Below are 20,434 nucleotides of genomic sequence, written 5' to 3'. Positions count from 1 at the left end.
TGGGCTGGAGAGATGGCTCAGTGGGCAAACGCAGTTGATGGCCACACGAGTCCAGCAGCCTGAGTTTAATCTCTGGTGCCCACATAAAGGTAGAGAACTGACTCCACTAAGTCATCCTCTGACTTCAGTATGCATGCTAAGGCATGTGTACCGACATGTACATATCACGCATGTATAGACACACATACTCTAACAATAGTAAATTTAAAATAAATATTAAAATATTTAAATTAAAATGCCATCTATCCAAGGGTAGTAAGAACAAAGGCAGGAACCAATACCAGCAAGTAGGGAGAGAATGGAATTTAAAACATGGTCTGCTGAGTGCACAAGAAAGTTACATTTAAGCAAAGAAATGAAGTGAGGGGCAATGAGCCACACAGATGCTGTAGAGACAATATCCCACACTGAGAAGCATGTGCCAAGGTATGAAGTGGGAGATGTCCAGTTCGTGCTTGCAAACAGTGGCGCCGTGGCTGGGAAAGAACTGGCCAGGAGAGAGGTTGAGGGCAGGCACAAAGGGGCAAGTCTCACATTTGGGCTACGGGAAGAACTTTATCTGTGAATGATATGGGATTGGAAGGTCTTGAACTGACATGATTTGCTAGCCTGCATGTCAACAAGATCACTCAGCTGCAGCATTGAAAGCAGCCTGTGAGGGGGGCAAGGCAGGAACAGCTACCAGTTGCTACAAGGGCATTGTTAATGGAATAATCAATGAGCACATTCATCTTTATTGAATAATGAGAATATCAATTCAAAAAAGTAATCACACCAACTTTTAGCAGCTGAACAGGAGTACAGAATAACTTGATTTTTTTTTAACAGAATAAGTTGGGGTTTTTTGTTTGTTTTTTTGTTTTTGTTTTTGTTTTAACTCTATACAAGCTACCCTCCCTTTAAAAGACAAGTCTGCAGCACCAAGTAGGAGCAGGGCATGCCCATCACCTCTTACTCTGGGTGTCTAATCTCTATTAGGAAAGCAAACCAGTTGACTAAGAAACACCAAATGAGCCCACGGATTCCAAAGCATGGGAAACCAAAAGGCCAGAAAGCCAAAACTAAACAGAACATAACCTCTGGCCTTAGTAAGCTACGATTGGCTTCATGCAGACATCAGTGAGGAATCAGTACCATTCCCCAGCTGCAGGGAAGAGTCAAGAGGCTTCCAGGTAAGGAACATTTCTAAACCTTTGACGGACTGTTTATTAAAGACAACAGGCAGCTGTAAACAGCTGTGAAGATCGAATCTTGCCCAGGGCATGGAGGAAAGTGGTGCATCTTCCCATGACGCAAGTTCTCAGAGGCTGCAGCGGTGAGGCTGTCTGCTGCGCCTCACTTTGTTCACAAAGCAGTTCATTTTTGTGCACTGCTCTGGTACTCACAAGTGACTATACCAGAAGGCTTTAAGAAAAGCCCCCTTGGGGCTGGACAGATGGCTCAGTGGTTAAGAGCACTGGCTGCTCTCACAGAGGACCCTGGTTCCATCCCCAGCGCCTACATGGCAGCTCACCATTGTCTGTAACTCCAGCTCTAAGGGTTCTGACACCTTCACACAAACACACATGTAGGCAAAACACCAATGCATATAAAATAAAACTAAATAAATAATTTTTGAAAGAATTTAAAAATAAAATAAATTTTTTAAATGTAGTAAAAGCTCCCTCTGTGGCATCTTAGAAATTGGTTTAAAATCTATATAAATCACTAAATGAATGATTCAGTTCAAACCAAAACCATGTTTTTCCACCTCATCATATCCACAGCCCTGACCGGCTCCTCTGCACTCTAAACTTACTGGGGATTAAGTAATTACTTGTTCCAGTACAAACAGTTTCCTGCCAAACTATAATTAAGTCAGCAAAGAACTTCTTCACTTCTGCTAAACTTCATCATCAGGAACAATCTGAAAGCAATATATCTAGATACAACTCTCTTACAATTAAGCAAGCTAATCAGAAGCTGACGGATGCCTCTGAGTAGTGCTCAGGAAGCATGTGAAAGTCATCTACAGAGACCAAGTCCATAGAGCCACATGCCACCAAGAGGGGTACCCATTGTTCCCACAAATGTACAAGTGAGACAAACCTGTAAGAGTCAACAGTAAAGCTGGGCATGGTGGCCCACACCTTTAATCCCAGCACTCGGGAGGCAGAAACAGAAAAATCTCTGAGTTCAAGGCCAGCCTGGTTTACAGAAAAAGTTCCAGAACAGCCAGAACTACACAGCAAAACCCTGTCTCAAACCCCCCCCACGATCCCCCCAAAAAAGAAATTGTCAGTAATAACCAATACTGTCTGACACAAGAACCCACAGTACAGACAAACGCTGGGATCCCACTGGGACACCAGACTCTTCTGGTTTCAGAGGAGAGCCACTATCAAACAAAGCACAGCAAGTACCCATGGCTAGATGGTACCTTTTGTAGCATGGACCCATGAGTACCAAACTGAGAATACAGAGCAGTCTGGAGCTGACAAGCCCAGAACTCCATAGATCTCTTCCTGAAAGCACTAAGCTGAGCAAACGTGATGGGTCTTCAACGACTGTCACACCTACAGTGCTTCACACCTAAGCTGGAAAGAGCTGGGTGACGACTCACACTGCAAGTTCTGGGAAAGAGAGGTGGGTATGTGCAGGAGAAAAAATGTTTTCTAGTTCCATTTTTCACTTGTATTAGAAAATTAACATTTGACTATAAAGATTTTGTAGGGTGAAATATTTAAAATACAGTATATGTTACTTCTTCAACTCGTATTTCTTTAGCTCACTTCTAAAAGGGCTGCATTAACAGCAGAACTCTCGTGTAACTGAGAACACACAGCCCGGAATTCAAGCCACTCCTTGCAACCACCTTCCCCTCAGAAGGGAGGGTTCTGCCAGGCCTCTAAGCGCACCTCTCCTTCTAACTTGATGTGGACAGGAGATAATCTACCCGAGGTTCCTACAGTCTCCTAGAACCAATTCCCCAGCGAGGAGCCCACTGCAGAAACACAACCGTCTACTACACTCTATTCTTCCCAGGTCAGAGTGGGACAGAGCAAACTTGAGATGCTGCCTCTAGGGAAGAGCCCCACTCCTCACCTTAACCCAAGGGAAAATGCTAAAATCTTTCTTTGGGGAAAGTAAATGCTAAAACCCTCTCGACAATTAGCAACTCAAGTATATTACTAATATTTCACACAGTAGTTTTTTAAAAAGAACTTAGACATGCTATACCTTTCCTAAAACCACCTGTAAACTCTGTCTGTCCATGGTTATTCTTCTGGGGAATCCCAGTTAAATCTATCAATATCTTCCCAAAACAGCTACTGAGCATTGGTCCTGATCCATCCTTGGGGCCCAAATATGCTAGGCAAATGATAACAACTATAGGATGAAAATGTATCAGTAGTGTGCCATAGTCATTTAAAAAAATCATGAAAGAACTTTTCACTCTATGAAAACAGCTTTTTATAAGAAACACACAAAACACTTAAGCCATAAAGAAAAGTGGTAAATTGACAAAATAAAAATGGAAATTCAACCACAGGTTATAAAAAACAAAAAGAGAAGCACCATGAACTCAAAAGACAAATGAAAACTATCTGCAAAACACAACAAAAGGTTTGTTTCGCAGTATTCAAAGAACCCTTTAAATTATAAGGAAAACTAGACAAAAGCCAACAGGAAAAGAAAGGCAGTGACAAGGACGGACGATTCACAGAAGCAGCACACCTGGCTTTAAGAGCAGCTCCTACAGGCATTTCAGAACTGATGAGCAGAAAGTGACACAGTACCCAGCCACACAGTACTCACCCCCTCAACAGCTGCCAACGCGGAGTCTACGCAGACATCATAGCCCTTCAGAGGGAAACATCCTCCATCTATCATTACCTAACAAAATTAATCATTTCTCAATCACATCTAAGGGCCCCAGCCTCCCCACTGTTTCCAAATGAATCTTTTTACATGGTGACTCTGCTGTTCAGGACCCAAAAGCTAATCCTGATCTGAGTGCCACCTTCCTATGCTTCACCTTCTGTTGTCTGTCCTATAAAAAGCCATGAATTTGAATTTGTTGAATGTGGCCCTATAATGTTCCTGTAGTTTTCTGCTTGGGATGCTGGGCTTAAATTGTGCTTCTTCTGGTACTGTCATTCACTGCCAAAGGCTGCCATGAACACACTGCAGTTAAAGTAAGTTACTCCCTGCTCTTACAGGGAGGGGCACAGTGAGCACAGACAGAAGTGACTGGAGTCTCAGGACTCAGCATTGGTTTGGAGATTCTCTGCACTGGCTGCTGTCAGCGGAAATGGATCAGCTCCACCACTCTGGATCTGCAGTGTGCAAAGCGGTAGCCACGCCCTTGGCTGGGGATTCAGTAGGCAGCAGCAACCATGGTTTTGTCTCCCTGTAAGTGCAAGCAAGCTCCAGAAGTTCAGGAATGTTCTTTCCTTTTTACCACGTTCAACCTGTAGCCTGCGGTTCACATGCACCTACGGTAGCTATGAATGTAACCCAAAACATAATCACAAACTTCCTTAAAACATGAGATTTATTTGCAACTTCTTTTGTAACTCAACTGAGTGGTTCTCCAGCATGAACTCTGTAGATGACAACGGTGTCTCAATACAAAGTGTGATACACCTGCTAAACTATAAAAGCCCTTCAAGTTGGTCACCATGCCTTTCTGATGATACAAGGCCCAGAAGCCTTGGAGAAAGATGTTCCAGGTCCCCTTCCCCATTCCTGTTCCAAACCTCAGCCACACTCCTACAGGGAACCTTGTCTCTTTAGCTGAAAATGACTATTTGGAAGTCCATGCCTCCTAAGACTGTCACTGCCCTTGATGTTAGACATAATGTCATCACAATAATGCCACACTACTGTCATAACACTGTTTAATACGATCACTTCCAGGTCTTTTGAGCAGAGCTGCAGACTGATGTTAAGGGAAAAGCACATCCCAAGTTCACAGTGGCATTTCCTATTCACATTTAAGATCAGTGTTCTCAGCTCCTCAGACTGCACGAGCCTCACTTCTCTCCTCCGTTATAATCGTGGTTCCTAACTATTTTTACCTAACTCTAATGGGTATGCTTTTCTCTTGGAATTTTCAAAATTCTACACGTTTGGGAGGTCAAGGACATAGGCCAAGCCAGGTAAAGTGGGTTCAGGGGGACATTACTCCTCTCTGTCTCTCTCCTCACAGAACACACTGTTCAGCATCACTGCTAGGGAACAGGTAAAGTGCATTACTTATCTGCTGCTTCACATGACTTCTTTCATTACCAATACATCCTGAACGCTTGCAGCAAACAAGCTCAATACAAATACAAATTAAAATTATTGTCAAGTTGATGGCTTCAGCTACAGATTACTCAAATTCAAAGTCAGAAAATACACTGGCTAGCTAAGAGTATAAGAAAAAGGGTACATCAATTTGGCATTATCTATCAAATCTGTAAATCATAACATCTTTGGTACCTCAAGTTCACTTCCAGCAATCATCCTATCTGTTCAACTGCAGCCCCATAACAAAAGACCAGAAACACCCTCAGCTTACAGCACAGGGAATTTAGCAACGGAACATAATTTTTTTTTTTTAATTTTTGAGACAGGATCTCACTATGTAGCCTCAAACTCACAGAGGCCTGCCTGCCTCTACTTCCACAGTGCTGGGATTAAAGGCATGCATCAACCACCACTCCTGGCCAGAAAACAATTTTGGAAATAAGGTGGCTCTACGTGAACATCCAGAGTGACCTAAAGAGAAGCTCTAAGTGAGAAGTACCAGAGTGTCTTTGCACACCCTACTCACATAAAGCAGACAGGACCAGAGTGCTGCAGATACTGGGATGTGTATGACGGGCACCTCCAGGAGCTCTGAATAACTGTGTCAATGTGTGCACATATAATGAATTAATAACAGAATGCCTTAGAGGTAGGAAGGTTAGTCTTCATTCTTTAAACATTTATAACTCACCTTATTGTATACCTGTATTAATTTTTAAAGTAAGCTAATTTTAAAGAATTCTTCATGAACAGTAAATCTCATTAATGTCAACTGCAGCTTTTCAGTGCTCTTCATCTGGAACTTGCCAATGCTTCTGTACAGCAGAACCTCATGAATCAGCCCTGCACACAGCCCCAAGTTACATCACAAACAACGCATCAACTGTAGAAAAAAACTCAGCACCTCCCCCCAAAAAAACACAATCATACCTTCGTGCTTTGATAATAACACCTAAGTCACTCTTTACAGAACAATACTGACTCTAGCTTGAAAACAGTCATATATCTCTTGAAGACTAGCAACTGAAATTGAACATTGACATAATGTTCCTACATTAGTATCATTAGTTATTTTTGCTCAATTAATCCTAAATGAGTAAAAATATGAATGAATGAGTCTATAGTGCGAAGACTCAATTAACCATTAATTACAACACACAGCTCTTACATACAAATGAATGTAACTAAAACCATCACTGTTAAGCGACTACATAGCAGGCTCTATGTTGAGTGACTTAAACACATTATCTCTGATTTTATAACAGCCACAAAATGTAAGTACTACAATAAGTGTACATACAGGGAAAATGCTTAAGTGAAATGAAGTAATTTGCCCATGGCCCCAGAACTAAGTAGCAGAGCAAACTACCTACACAAAGTGTTCACTGCTGCAAAAGCTACTTTCCTGACCCATAGAGTATACACTGCAGAACATGGCTTTTGCAAAAAATTACTCTAAAAGTGATCAAATATTCCCTTTAATGGCTAACAATATACCTATACACTTAAATACCATAAAACTACTTGGGCAAACAAGAGCATGCACCACACTGCTGCAAGTTCACTTCTATGAACTGACTGCGGGGGTGGGGAGCGGGGGTGGGGGGGTGGGGTGGGGGGGGTTGGACATTACAGCAAAAGCCGGTGATATAATCAGAAAGATGCCACTTTAGAATCACACTATTGCCAGGCACAAACAGAGCTTGTGCCTGTGGGAACAGCTACTTGGAAAGTTAAAATAGAGGAATCACATGGGCCAGGAAGTGTGAGGTCAGCCTCAGCAACAAGAAAATCATATGTGTCAGTGTATGTATCCATGTGTCCATGTATGTGTGAATATACCAACAGAAATTTTGTTGGCATTAATACTACACAAAATATAAAGTAAAGAAAACAATTCATCAATCAACATGGTGTCCTAAGACTGTATTCCAGAGTCAGATTCTTCAGCAACCCACCATGGAAATGACATCATTTTATGTTAACATCTAAAAAGCCCTAACAAAACTAAGAGTCACATCAGCTTACCTACTAAGAAAGCAGTGTTGCCAGGTGTGGTGCATGTCTCTAAACCCAGCATTCCAGAGGCAGAGGCAGGAGAGCCTCTGTGAGTTCAGATGGTCTACATAGCAAGTTCTAGGCCAGCTAGAGCTACAGTGAGACCCTGTCTGAAAAGACAAAGAGAGAAAGAGAAAGAGAGAGAAAAGAACAAGAATGCTCACAAGTATTTGAGCACATTGCATGTGTCAATCTCAAAGCTGGGAACCCCATCTTACTGAAGAATCCCTTGAGTTTAGTAAATGAATCTACTGACAAAAAAAACCAACAGATACTTCTAAGAATGTGCTGATGCATCTCCAGTTCTCCTCCACCACCCCCACCAGCACCTCCATGAGCTCAGTCAACAGTCCACTTCTCCAGTTCTTTTTTTTCTCCTATAAAATGAGCAACTTGAAATAAAGTCTAAGCCAGGTGTTCTACCTCCTGCCTGAAGAAGGAATGGCAGTTTGTTCTAAAAGCAGTTGTGAACCACAGAGGTGCTATCAAAATGACCAGCAGGTGTGCATTTCTAATCTGAGATACCCAGGGTTGGTCCCAGAGGACTGCTGGTCTAATCTGAGGGACCCAGGGCTGTGTGCTGCCATTAGAGAGTGTCAAAAGCATGTACCCAGCCTAAGAATTCTCTTAACTGCCTGCTACTACAGAATGAACACTTCCTGAACAGAATGGAAGAAAAACAAAAAGAAAAATGTTTTTGGATTGAAAATAAATCAATGTGCTGGACGGTGGTGGCATACTCCTTTAATCCCAGCATTCAGGAGGCAGAGGCAGGCGGATCTCTGTGAGTTCGAGGCCAGCCTGGGCTACAGACTGAGTTCCAGGACAGTCTGGGCTATCACACAGAGAAACCCTGTCTCAAAAACAGAAGGAGAGATTGGGGGGAGGGGAGGGAGAGAAAATTAATGTGAACACTGGAACATTAAAAAAATTCAATAAAAAAATTTAAAGTAGGCAAAGGATTTGAATAAACATTTCTTGATCACAAAACAAGCAGGTTGCCTAACAAGCACAAAAAGGTATGTAGCAGATCATCACCAGGGGATGAAAACAAAGGGTACAACCTAGTTCTCCGCTGCCACCCTCCGTAGACCGCCCACCACTGGACTGGCTTATACAGACTGAGCTATGCTCAGCAGAGACACTCCTGTGGTTCTGCATCCGCACTGGCAAGCTTCATTCCTTCTGCATACCACACAAACATACTTCTAAGTGTGAAAGGAATCAGGGAGGATTCCAATCTGGACACAGGAGAGTTGTCTCCCAGAGTACCTTTGGGACCACAAGGTAGCAAAAAACCAACAGAAGAGGACACACAGAACACTGACTGGCAGACAGGAAGTGACTAGAGTTTCAATTCACCCAAAACTGGTCCAAGACTGAAACGGCAAGCCACACTCAGAATGTATAAAACTCCAGCATTTCAGTGAGACAACTCACTAAAACGGGAGAAAGACCATTTCTTTATTCATTTGTTAAGTGTTTAGCTGCTTGGGCACAGTGGCTGAGGCAGGAGGGTTGCTGCAAGGTTCAGGCCAGCTTCAGCTATAAGGTGATCCCTTGTTCAAACAATCAAGAAAGTATTTAGCTAACTGCAGCACGTGGAAGCAGGAGTGACTGGTGAGTGGAACTCACATATGCTAGTAGGAACATTAGTTGGTACAACCACTTTAGAAAATTGGCAATATGCTAGGATCTACTAAAGGTATCACACATTATAATCATCTATTCTAGATATACACCCAAATAAAATAAGTGTGCCAAAACATAAAAGCATGTGTATTTATCGTTATAAATGGTTATTATACTATAAAAGACAATCACTGAGCTAAGAAAGATGTACAGATTTACTGGCTTTGCCTCTGTTGTTGGAAGCTTAGTTAGTCTGGCTGTGGGATTAATTAAGATTTCTTGTTTTGGGAGACAAGAAGATTATCACTCCTGCAAGAACGACTCTGTAAAGGAAAACTGTCCACAGCTAAGGCTTCTGTTCTTCCGGGGATCTTTGAAGAAAATCTGACTCAGAACTAATAGTTTCTTTTAAAGAGTCCTCCTTTGGTTCTAGAGAGCTCCTTCAGGTCCAAAGGGCAGATCACACGAGGGCTGGGAATGTAGCTCTGTGGTGGAGGATTTGCCTACCATGCACAAGGCCCCATGTTAGATCCCCAGCACCACAGGGGAAAAGGGATCAATACTCTAGCAGTGACATTTTGCAACAAACGTAATCACACTGACCCTCTTTCTGTTTAAGAATGGTTATAGGTCAGATGGCAAATCATTGGTAGACGTCTGAGAAACCCATATACCACACTTCTAATAATTGCAGCTTATGTCCTCTCACCATCTCTCTCTCTCACCACCCAGCCAAGAAAGACCCCAACTTACCAGGGCTTTCCTCTGTAACGACTAGAAACCTTCATCTACTTCCAGAAGAACTTACAATCTTTGAGTAGTCTATATTCGGGCTCATTAGGCCTGAATGGTCTGTCTGTCTCCGTAAAGAAACTATTACAAATCCACTTTACTACAGCCATGCATTCTCTATTCCAACGTTACAGTTAAAGCAGAACGCAGCAACCATGCCCTCTGTTCTAAGTCAAGAACCCACTACAGGACTGAGCAGTCTGGCAGCTTACAAACTATCTACATCTCATCCTCTTTCCACTGCTGTCTTTCCTGGTCTCCCGGGGACCTCTCTGTCCAGCTGCCTGTTCACATTAGGACTCCCCAGGCTTCTCTCCTCAGTCCTCCTCTCAATCTGCAGGCGTGTGTGCAGATGCTTTTTTCTTGTATTTCCAGTCTCAGCTGACAGTATTATCACATACTTAGGCATTATCACATACTTAAGAATGAAACATCCAATCTGACCAAGAGTTGGGATTCTAAAATATCTAAAAATGTCAAAGTTAGCTAAGTTCAATAAAAGGAAATTTAACAGAATAAAACATAAGCTCCCACATTTGCAGCCCAAAACTAATTCAGAACCACAGCAAAGAGCCAACTGGGTATAAAGGAGACTTACTGAGCTCCAGGCTGTATGCACACTGTTGTGAGGAGGCAGCAAATATTAACCAGTGTGGTATGTGGGGAAAGCCAACACCCACCCCTGACCCGATTAAGGGGCTATATCTACAAGACATGCAACTCCAGGTCCTTGGCACCAAGCCATGCCTGGAGAGTTGATTGCACTTGAGACACTCCAGCTTAAAAACAGGAAAAGCCACTGGTGAACAGACATGGAGCCAGGCCATATAACAAAGACTTACGAACTGGAGGTGTTTCCATTCAGAATGACGGAGAACACCCGATCCTGTTTGAAGAGGGGTTCTGCTGGTTCCGAATGGCTCCAAAAGACAGAACAGTGTAGGTTTCCACAGATAATAACAATTTTCTTACAGTTCCAATTTAAAGTACTGTAGGCTGTCTTTAGAGTAGGGGTTCTCAACTAAGGATGACTTTGTCCCCCTGGCTGCCACACATCCTACAATACAGAGAGCCCCCAACCAAAGAATGAACCATCTAAACAGTCAACAACCCAGGGTTGAGAAGCGCTGCGCTGGATGTGACAACCTTGCTGTCACTGGAGTTCCCTACCATGCACACCAGAAAATGTCTAGGGAAGGTCAAAGATAGAAAGAACTGAGTTGAAAAATAGATACACTATTTCCATGACTTAAAAAGTGAAAACTCCCTTCCAGTGTACTCAAATGATAATGGAGTCAGACTCAGGTTCACATTTCATAGGTAATCCTCACATCCAAATGTAAGCTCAGAACCACTTGTAGGTGAGATGATGTTGAATTAGGTTGTCCTAATGTCACAATCAGGGTCAATACTTGATCTAATTTCATAGATGTAGGTGTGTACAAATATATGTACACATATATGAACAAATTACTCTGGAAGCTTTCATGCTCCAGGAAACAAAGCCACATTCATTCCAGAAGTATCAGGACAATTTCTAAACAGGTTTACCCTCATTACAAACCTCTCTGGCAAGAAGAAAGAGGAAAGGATTATTTGAAGTATTCCTGTGATGAAGGAGACACAGTTATCCTGACTGTCCCCAATCGCCTACTTCTGTAAGAGCCAGGGAGCTCTTACAAACCCATGCAATCTCAGTCAGAGCTGGGATTAATGATGACATCCCTTTATCCACAGGCGTGAAAGCTCAGGATGGACAGACGTTTGAACATCCCAACTGGGAATCCTGCCCTTAACAAATACACTAGATGCAGATACATGGTTTCTTGGCTGCCTGTACTCACACCCATCTGTCAGGATGGCAGTGTGCCTGCTCACATGTTGGTCAAACTGTCACTAGGGCATAGGTGCCAAGCAATGATAGTTTTAAATGGGCAGCTTGCACAGCACTGTAAGAGCCTGCTCTTCTGGAGGGGGAAATTCTGTGACAGTACTACGAAGAGTCGCAGTCAGGAGTGTAACACTCTTAGCAGTCTCCGCATATAAGCAATGGGATCTGGACTGCAGAAGGGAACCCGACTAAGTCAGTCAGCAGAAAGGCACTGCGGGCACAGGTGAGCAGATGCAGAGCTCCCCGTGCCCCCACGCCCCCCCCCCCGCACCCGTACACGCCATCCTGTCTTTATGCAGTAAAAGCCTTTACTCAACAAGTCATCACTTCTAAAACAATGGAATGCTCTGTTTTCCACTCTACATAAAGCAAAAACGGCACTGTTTTCTAACATTACGTAAGTTCTGTTTGTTAGCTGGTTACTTTTAAAGTGACAGAGTCCAATGTATACATTCAACATGACCTTTTAAATGCAGGAAACAAATGAGATTCCTGCTGGTGAGTAGGAGGGGACAAGGTATAATTTGTATGAAAAAAGAAATCAAGAACTTTAGTGAGTTAGACACAGAAGCCAAGTAGTTTAAGTCAGAAATTCAAAGCTCAGGACTGCTCCCTATCACACCCGACCAGGAGCAAAGTGCCCTAACCCAGTTACCATCCTACTGGTAAAGATCTTTCAGATGAAAGCATCTTTCTAAGACCAAATCACATCACAACACTAGGAGCCAGTGTTCTTCATTTGGTCCTCACAATCTGAAAGAGCAGCTGAGCATCACCACCCTCTGAACAGGTCAGGACACACTGACAGAACACCTGAGGCCCTTCTCCATCACCACAAATAAATCTAGTTCCACCAACTTTTCTCAGTGGATCTATTTATCACTCTATCACCTCTGTGATTCAACTCTTGAACCCTGTTCAGATTTAGTCCAAAAGTCATCTACACAACAAGCCAATGGAATCTACTCTTCTTTCTATGTGCAATTTGCGAAAGGTAGCACTAAGGAGTCTGAAAGTCCAGATTTGTCAACACCTATCACTGAAGACAACAAGAGTCTAAAATGTACCATTAGCCTTGGTTATATTCTGGATAACTGCCTCTCAAAAGCCCTGAGGTACCTACCGGCTTGGGCACCAGTCTATGGCAATGCTGAGAGGTGCTGAGACCATTAGGAGGTGGGATCTAAAAAAGGTCACTGAAAGTGTGCCCTTAAAACTGATACTGTCGCCGGGCGGTGGTGGCACACACCTTTAATCCCAGCACTCGGGAGGCAGAGACAGGCGGATCTCTGTGAGATCGAGGCCAGCCTGATCTACAGAGTGAGTTCCAGGACAGGCTCCAAAGCTACACAGAGAAACCTTGTCTCAAAAAACAAAACAAAACAAAACAAAGTGATACTGTCCCCCTCTGCAACCCACGGAACCAGGGAGGCTATATAGCAAGGGGATGACTGTGGCTTATAATAAGTTTTGGTTTTACTCAATTACTGGGCAAACCTCAATGAAACACTTCACAATTAGGATAAGAATTTATACTGTATCAAGCTGATAATAGAAAAATAAATTTTAAAAGGGGAGGGGAGTGATACTGTCCCCCTCCCTGTTTTTCTCTGTTCCCTGAACACTAGGAGATGAGTAACTTCCTCCATCACACACTCTTGCCATGATGTTCTTCTCTGCCATGACCCCAAAGCAAGAGGCCAACCAACAATGAGCTAGCACCTCTGTGAGCCAAAGTAACCTTTCCTTCCTGTAAATTGAGTATTCTATCCCCATGACAGAAAGCTAACACACTCCTAGGAAGTACTACAGATTAACAACATTATGAAACACCCCTCTCTTAGCTTTCTAGTGGACCTCTGTCACACAAAGTGGTAAATCAAGAGTCATGGTTATCCCTGGTCCTCCTTCACATGGCCCAAAAAGACTTCTCTTAGTATCATTTCCTGCTCAAACTTCCACCTAGTCAGCTGTTTCTACTCACCAACTAACCTCCAACCTTAAACTGCATCTCCTTCACTCCTCACTCCAGAGTACCCAGTTCCTAACTGAGACATGACTTTGCTCTACACATAGTCCCATTTTTGTCAAGACTCGGGCCATTTTCTACCTACATACATCTGTATGCACATTTACTTAACTGCTCATTCATTTCCTCCCATCTTCATTTTGATATTCAGTTTATGATCTATGGCCAACTGACTGTTTTGCAAAGATTTTAAAAAGCCATTCTGTGGAGAAAGAGGAGTGTTCAACAGATGGTTTGGGAGTAAGTGGACATCCACAGATGAAGCAAAAAGAACCAAGATTTAAACTTCACATCATGTACAAAACACTAGCTCCAAACAGATGACAGAAACGAGAAACAAGAACATAAAATTGTGAAACACCTAGAAAAAATACACGAACATCCTCCCGATCACGGGCTAAGCACAGAATTCTGACCCCCAAGGGCACACTCCACAAAGTAATGAACTATACCTCTTCAAAGGGAGGTATGAGCTGTGAAAGACACTGTAGGAGAACGCAAAGACAAGCCCAGGAACTGAAAGAATATACTCACAAGCCCTGCATTTGGCAAAGATGGATCTAGAACATATTTTAAAAGCTCTAAGAAAACAAACAATCCAATTATAAAGTGGGCAGAAGACTTGAGGAGTCAAGTCCTCAGAGAAGAGGTGAGAGGCAAATGAGCACAGGGGAAGATCAGCCTTCGGGAAATGCAAATGGGAGTGAGAGCCGGATCTCTACAGCGATGGCAGGACTACGAGACAGTGCGGTTACACTGGCAAAGTTTGGCAATGCCTTAAGCTGAGCACACACCACAGCACCCGACAGTTACTCCTGGGCATTTATCCTAGAAAAAAATGGAAGCTTTACACTCACACAGAAACCTGAAAATGAACACTCATAGCAGCTTTATTTACAATTACCACACCCTTCAATGGCTACATAAAATGACAGCTATATAATGGATAAGCAATTACTAAAACTAGCAAACTGACTAGTAAGTAACTCATTCAAATTTCAGCTTTCATACTGTGTTTCTACACTTCATCGTGTTCAAACATACACATAATAACCACCGCAACTGAAACACAGGACTGTCCCTTCATCCAAAGAAACAGCCCTAACCTAAGCAAATACTAGCCTGCCTTCCATTTCTACACTATTGTCATTGAGAATGCTACAAAAAACAGCATTGGCTGGCCACTTTCTAATTCTGAGTGCCTACACATTTGGAGGATGGAAGCTGCTGCTCCTTTGAAAAGACTAGGACAGTGGAGCCAGGAGATGGCTCGGCCGGTAGGTGAGTTCAATCCCCAGGACCCACGTGGTACAGGGAAAGAATCAGCTCCCACAAGCTGTACCCTGACCTCGACATGTAGACCCATACTCACATAATAAATATCAACGTAAAAACCCCAAGGTTGTTGCCCTTTTGTTTCATCTAAGGTTCTTAAGGAAAACTTCCAAGAAACCAAAACCTCACTCTGTCTCTTTTAGGTGAACAAGGGTAACTGTCAATGTGTGCTGAGAGCTGCTCACAGCTGAGTGTTCAAATGTGATCACAGTCTCAAACTGAGCATGTCCGTGGATGCACCGCCTGCATACACGGCATCTTCCCTGTCATGATGAGCAAGCTTCCCTCACATGAAAGCCTTTGCTTTATTTGGGGAGAATGCGGCTTTGCAAACTGACTGCAGTGCACTGCTCCTTGCACAGAAGCCTCTTTCCAGGCCTTTAGAATCTCCTGGCTGTGCTCATGATCCTGGCCTTCAGTCAGCTGTTTACACTTAGCACAAAGCCTGTGAGCTCCATGCAAACTGCTGTGTGCACCAACAGCTACTCCTTTTGTTGGTGCCTGGTGTTCCACTGTATGGCCATGCCACGGTTTTCTTCTCTGTCATCCTGAGGATAGGGGGTTCTTTCTGGTTTGGGGCTATTATAAAGTGTCTATGAGTATTAATGAAAAAGCTTTTGTACAAATGCAAGTTTTTATTTATCTAGGAAGATGTCCGAGAGTGCAACTGTGGGATCTTATGTTAAACCTATGTTTAAATTTTGAGAAACTGCCAAATTAACTTCAGAGTGTCTGTATATAGATATATTTTACAGACCCACTAGCAAGTTCTAAGAAGATAAACTTCCAAGTCATGAGTTCTGAAATATATTCTGTAGGCCTGAAAAAAAAATAAAACAAGGCTAAATCTCTTAAGTATTATAACCCGAATTCAGTTTTTACAAAACACAATTTAAAAGCTTTTCTGGTGTGTCTAAGGAGACTTTTTCTCATTACCTCTAGCAGAGAATTTGTAACTATAGAGAATCTGCCCGTTGGTGGCCACTGCCATATGAAACAAACTGCAGAGGCTGGGGGGCACTGACGTCTACAGCAAAAATACTAACACTCAGTACCCTGAGACAGGCCCACATGCAGCAAGACAGAGTAAGGGCCAAAAGATGGGACTCGTTCAGCACATACTTGGTAAAATAACTTGAGAAATGCAACCTCAAGTAAAGCTGTCATTGTTCTGGTTATAACACTTCAAACTCCATATTTTTTAATCTTATGTAAAATTGAGTTATATAATGTGGTCTCTCTGAGGTTCTTAAAAGAAGCTAAGTCTAGAGATGTAGCTGCTCACCCACCAACAGCAGCCAGCCAGCTGATTCACTGAGAAATCTGATGCACAGACAGCAACTATAAGGTCCTCGTTTTTAGTCCCATTCTGTTCCTGATACTGAGCTATGTAAGGTGCACTTTCTTCCAGTGTCAGTGTGATAGCTGCTTTAAAAGTACATGGCGGAGCATTCGGAAATTTCAAACTAACTACTCTGCCATTTAATTATGACTTCCATTTAGTGTTTCTACTTAATGCATGTGGCTTACTGATATATTCATTTTCATATACATGTTTAGTACTACTCTAAATATATGTCCATCTCAATTTTTAAATCCTGGAGCACAGGTTCCCATCCTTTGGACTAGACACCCACAGAAAGACAGGAGTTGATGCAGACTCATCAAAATGCAGTCACCAGCCACCTAACAGCCTGTCAGTCAATGACTGAGTGCAGAGAAGTCCCATAAAATGATGTCACCCAGTGACACTGATGGCAGTCAATCTGTGTAAGTGTACTGTGATGTCTGCAGTTAATTCATGTAAGCATACTCTGTAATGTCTGCAGTCAACTTGTACAGGCATACCTTCTTGTTGTTGTTGATTTTGAGATAGGGCCTCACTATGTAGCTCTAGCTGGTCTGGAACTATGTAGATCAGGTTGGCTCGAACTCACAGAGATCTACCTGCCTCTGCCTCCCTGGTGCTGGGATTAAAGGCTTATAAGGATACTCTTACAGTTCCACACAGTCCATCTGTATAAGCATACTTTTAAAGTTCCACAGAGTCCGTCTGTATAAGCATACTGAGATAGCCACACAGTCCATCTGCATAAACATACTGGGACAGCCACACACAGAAATCGGTCCTTTTTTCAAATCAAATCCTATTCATAGCATGTCTATTACAGATGTCTTTAAGGGGGGAGGGGGAGTCAAAGGTTAAATCTTTTGTCTTTTCTAGACATCTGGGACATTCATTTATCATTACTTCATGTTAGTTCTCAAAGTTAAGAAAAGCTGGCCTATTTCCTGTAAGAAATTTAATTTTAGGGCCTGTCAACATTTTAAATGCACTGCTGTTATTTTTAAAATATACACATGCATACTTGAATAAGACTCAGCATAAGCTTTCCATATAACCATTCCCTGGGCACTAGATAACTTATTAGATGCCAGGCTCCCTACTTAACACATCAACTCCATCATCTCATTTGTTTAACAAATAGACTCTCATCATTTCTGCAATGCCAAGCATACGCAGCAGCCATTACGGTTATCAAAGTGATTTCTGTACTGGATACTAGCGCTGTACCGAATCACTAATGCCTAACACACACTTGTTATCCAACTCAACCCATATTCCTGTGTTAGCACAGACACCGTCAGCAAAGCTGAGTCGCACTGACTGCCATCTGTGGCACAACATGAAAAGCCATCATAAAGTGATGTCAACTTGCATTCCTTTCTACAGGTAGATGAGCATTATCTTAACTGACCAGAAATTTAATTCCCATCACAATTGTAAATTAAATCTGCTCAAACATCTCACAAAAAGGTGAGATGCCTCTCTCTCTTTTCTTTTTCTTTTTTTTTTTTCTTTCTTTTTTTTTTTTTTGGTTTTTCAAGACAAGGTTTCTCTGTGTAGTTCTGGCGCCTTTCCTGGAACTCACTCTGTAACCCAGGTTGGCCTCAAACTCACAAAGATCCGCCTGCCTCTGCCTCCCAGTGCTGGGATTAAAGGCGTGTGCCACCACCGCCCTGTGAGACGCCTTTCTCTTGAACTCTTAAAAATAAGTGCTGTTCTACATTTTTTTTTTTTACTGTTTTGAATTCCAGACTTAACAGATGGGCAATTCCAGTTTAAAAAAAAAAAAAAGGGAGAGAGAGTGAAAGAGAGAGGAAAGAATTAATTAATGAAGAAGCTCCTCAACGATCCCAAGTTTAACCACCACCTTCCCAATAGCAAAACCGTCTTTGCAAATTGTTCCAAGATCACTGGGGTAGGGAAAAGAAGAATCCATACATACATAAAGAATGGATGACTTCAAAGACAACAGAAAAAAAAAAAAAAAAAAAACGGTTAACCTCCTCAGGACTCTAGTGTGTCGGTCTCTCTCCCCATCTCTCAAAAGACTCTGGAGCAGTTTTACACCTGAGGCTATTTGGACTGGAAACAGTCTAAAACAAACTTTGACGCTGGAGTTTGCCTTTGAAGACGCTGCACCGGGAAACAGGGCACCTGCGGCGGAGACCACAGAAGCAGAGACAGGAAGGAGGCGAGAAGCCGGCGGCCCGCGGGGTGCACCCCGAGGCCTCACCGCACCGCTGCTAAGGAAGGGGCAGGCTCAGCCCAGGCCCAGGTCCCTGTCATCCCTGGTCCGCCACCCTGGCCCGAGCCCCGTTTCGGGCGTCCTTCTAGAACCAGGCTTCCGGCAGCTCCGCGAGCAGGCTAAGAAGCGAGGGTTCCCGGGCAGGCCCGACCCAGCCGCGGCGCCGCCCGAGGCCTGGAGGAGCAGGTGCGGCTCTGAAGCGACACCGTAACCACCGTCCCGCCGCCACCCCGCAGCTCCCTACCCAGAGTTGCCAACCCGCGGTCCACAGCGTAGTACGAACTTCCCGCCGCTTTCCTCGACTCGCAACTTGTCTACGGCGCTGTCCCCGCCACACCGCGCAATACTGAGCATTCCCATTGGCTGAGAGCAGCAGAAGAGGCGGGGCAAGGGGAAGGCCACGCTTCCGGGCCACCACTGAGGGCACGCCGGGAGTTGTGGTCCTTACTCCAATTCCCATTCCCGCTCCATGCTGGGAATTGTAGTCTTTGAGCCGCGGAGACGGGAGGGGCGGGGGCGGGGACGGGGTTGGGGGAGGTTGGAGGGAGGGGGGTCTTAAGAGCCCGAGGGCTTCTGGGAAATGTGGTTTAAGATTGCTGTCTTAAAATACTGTGGCTGTCAAAGCCAAAATAAGGCGGGTGGTGGTGGTGGTGGCTGCGGTGCACGCCTTTAATCCCAGCACTCGGGAGGCAGAGCCAGGCGGATCTCTGTGAGTTCGAAGCCAGCCTGGTCTACAGAACTAGATCCAGGACAGGCACCAAAACTACACACAGAAACCCTGTCTCGAAAAACCAAAAGAAAAGAAAAAAAAAAAAAAAAAGCTGAAATAAATATTACCAGAGCTCAATGAAGCTTGATTTATTCAACGTGTAGACAAAGAAACATTTCAAATTTCGAGGAGCAGGAAACATAGGCTTCAAGCCTCAATTTGGATCTGAGTCTTCTAAAGCCCTGGGAAAGGCTTTGGTTTTGGGTGGTGTTATTATTGTTACTGCTATTGTTTTACCAATTTAAGATAGGGGGTGGGCTTTTTGTTTGTTTGTTTTCTTTTTTTTTTTTTTTCCTTTCAGACAGGGTCTCACTATCCAACCCTAGCTGTCTGGAACTTATTAAGTAGACCAGTCTGTCCTGGAACTCACAGAGATCCACCTGCCTCAGTCTCCCAAGTGCTGAGTTAAAAGTGTATGCCACCACACCGGACCTGTGTTGTTTTCTTAAAGTGGACCCTAAAAGAAAATTGTATGCGCTTTAGCCCCCACAAAATCTGAGTCGCTGCCCAGTGGGCAGTGGAGCATTGCTCTTCACGTCTTGAATTCGCTGCCCCAGGTACACCCACCCACCTACTCCAGCTTCTTCCCTATCTTGCCTCCTGCCCCGTGGAGCGGACCCATAAAAGAATTGCATTGCCCCATGGAGCGGACCCATAAAAGAATTGCATTGCATGTCTCACTGTTCCCAGGCTTCTGTTGAGTTTGATCCGTGGGGGACCTTGAGAACTGAAAGAAGAAAAAATATGTCAGCTAAAGAAGGTGATGTTTCTTCTGATTTCTCCCCAACAAGAACACACCCAGGCCGAGAAGTCCCTTAGCTGAAGGTCACTGCTCCCTGGACCTCCCACAAGTATGCATTGAAAGCAGACCTCTGTGATTGTGTCAGGGCTGGAACTGATAACATAATGGCTGCCTCGGAGCCACAAGTTACTGCTCCATCCTGTGTAGCTCCAACCCCACACCTTTCTCAACAGCCTCACCAAATACAAACCCTTCTCCACAAATCCTCTAGTAGCATCTGCTGTATACACCCTGATGGAAATGCAGGCACAAGGTG

The 20,434-nt window shown here is 43.6% G+C and overlaps 1 protein-coding gene across 5 annotated transcripts in view; it reads right to left on the bottom strand.

Moving 5' to 3' along the window:
- Vrk1 (VRK serine/threonine kinase 1) overlaps nucleotides 1–18,984 on the bottom strand; it is a 75,236-nt gene extending 56,252 nt beyond the window's left edge. For 4 of the 5 annotated variants that reach the window (XM_059279589.1, XM_059279591.1, XM_059279590.1 and 1 more), the window contains exon 1: nucleotides 18,866–18,984. In XM_059279589.1, coding sequence (XP_059135572.1) covers nucleotides 18,866–18,967 — 102 coding nt within the window. In that variant the 5' untranslated portion in view covers nucleotides 18,968–18,984. Of the gene's footprint in view, nucleotides 1–18,851 lie in introns of all 5 variants that reach the window. The other variant, XM_059279593.1, reaches the window with a different exon arrangement.
- Nucleotides 18,985–20,434: the final 1,450 nt, after the last annotated feature.

This window comes from Peromyscus eremicus, chromosome 14 (assembly GCF_949786415.1).
Source record: "Peromyscus eremicus chromosome 14, PerEre_H2_v1, whole genome shotgun sequence".
In the NCBI taxonomy this organism is placed as follows: Eukaryota; Metazoa; Chordata; class Mammalia; order Rodentia; family Cricetidae; genus Peromyscus; species Peromyscus eremicus.
This window is presented reverse-complemented; position numbering and strand designations above follow the sequence as displayed.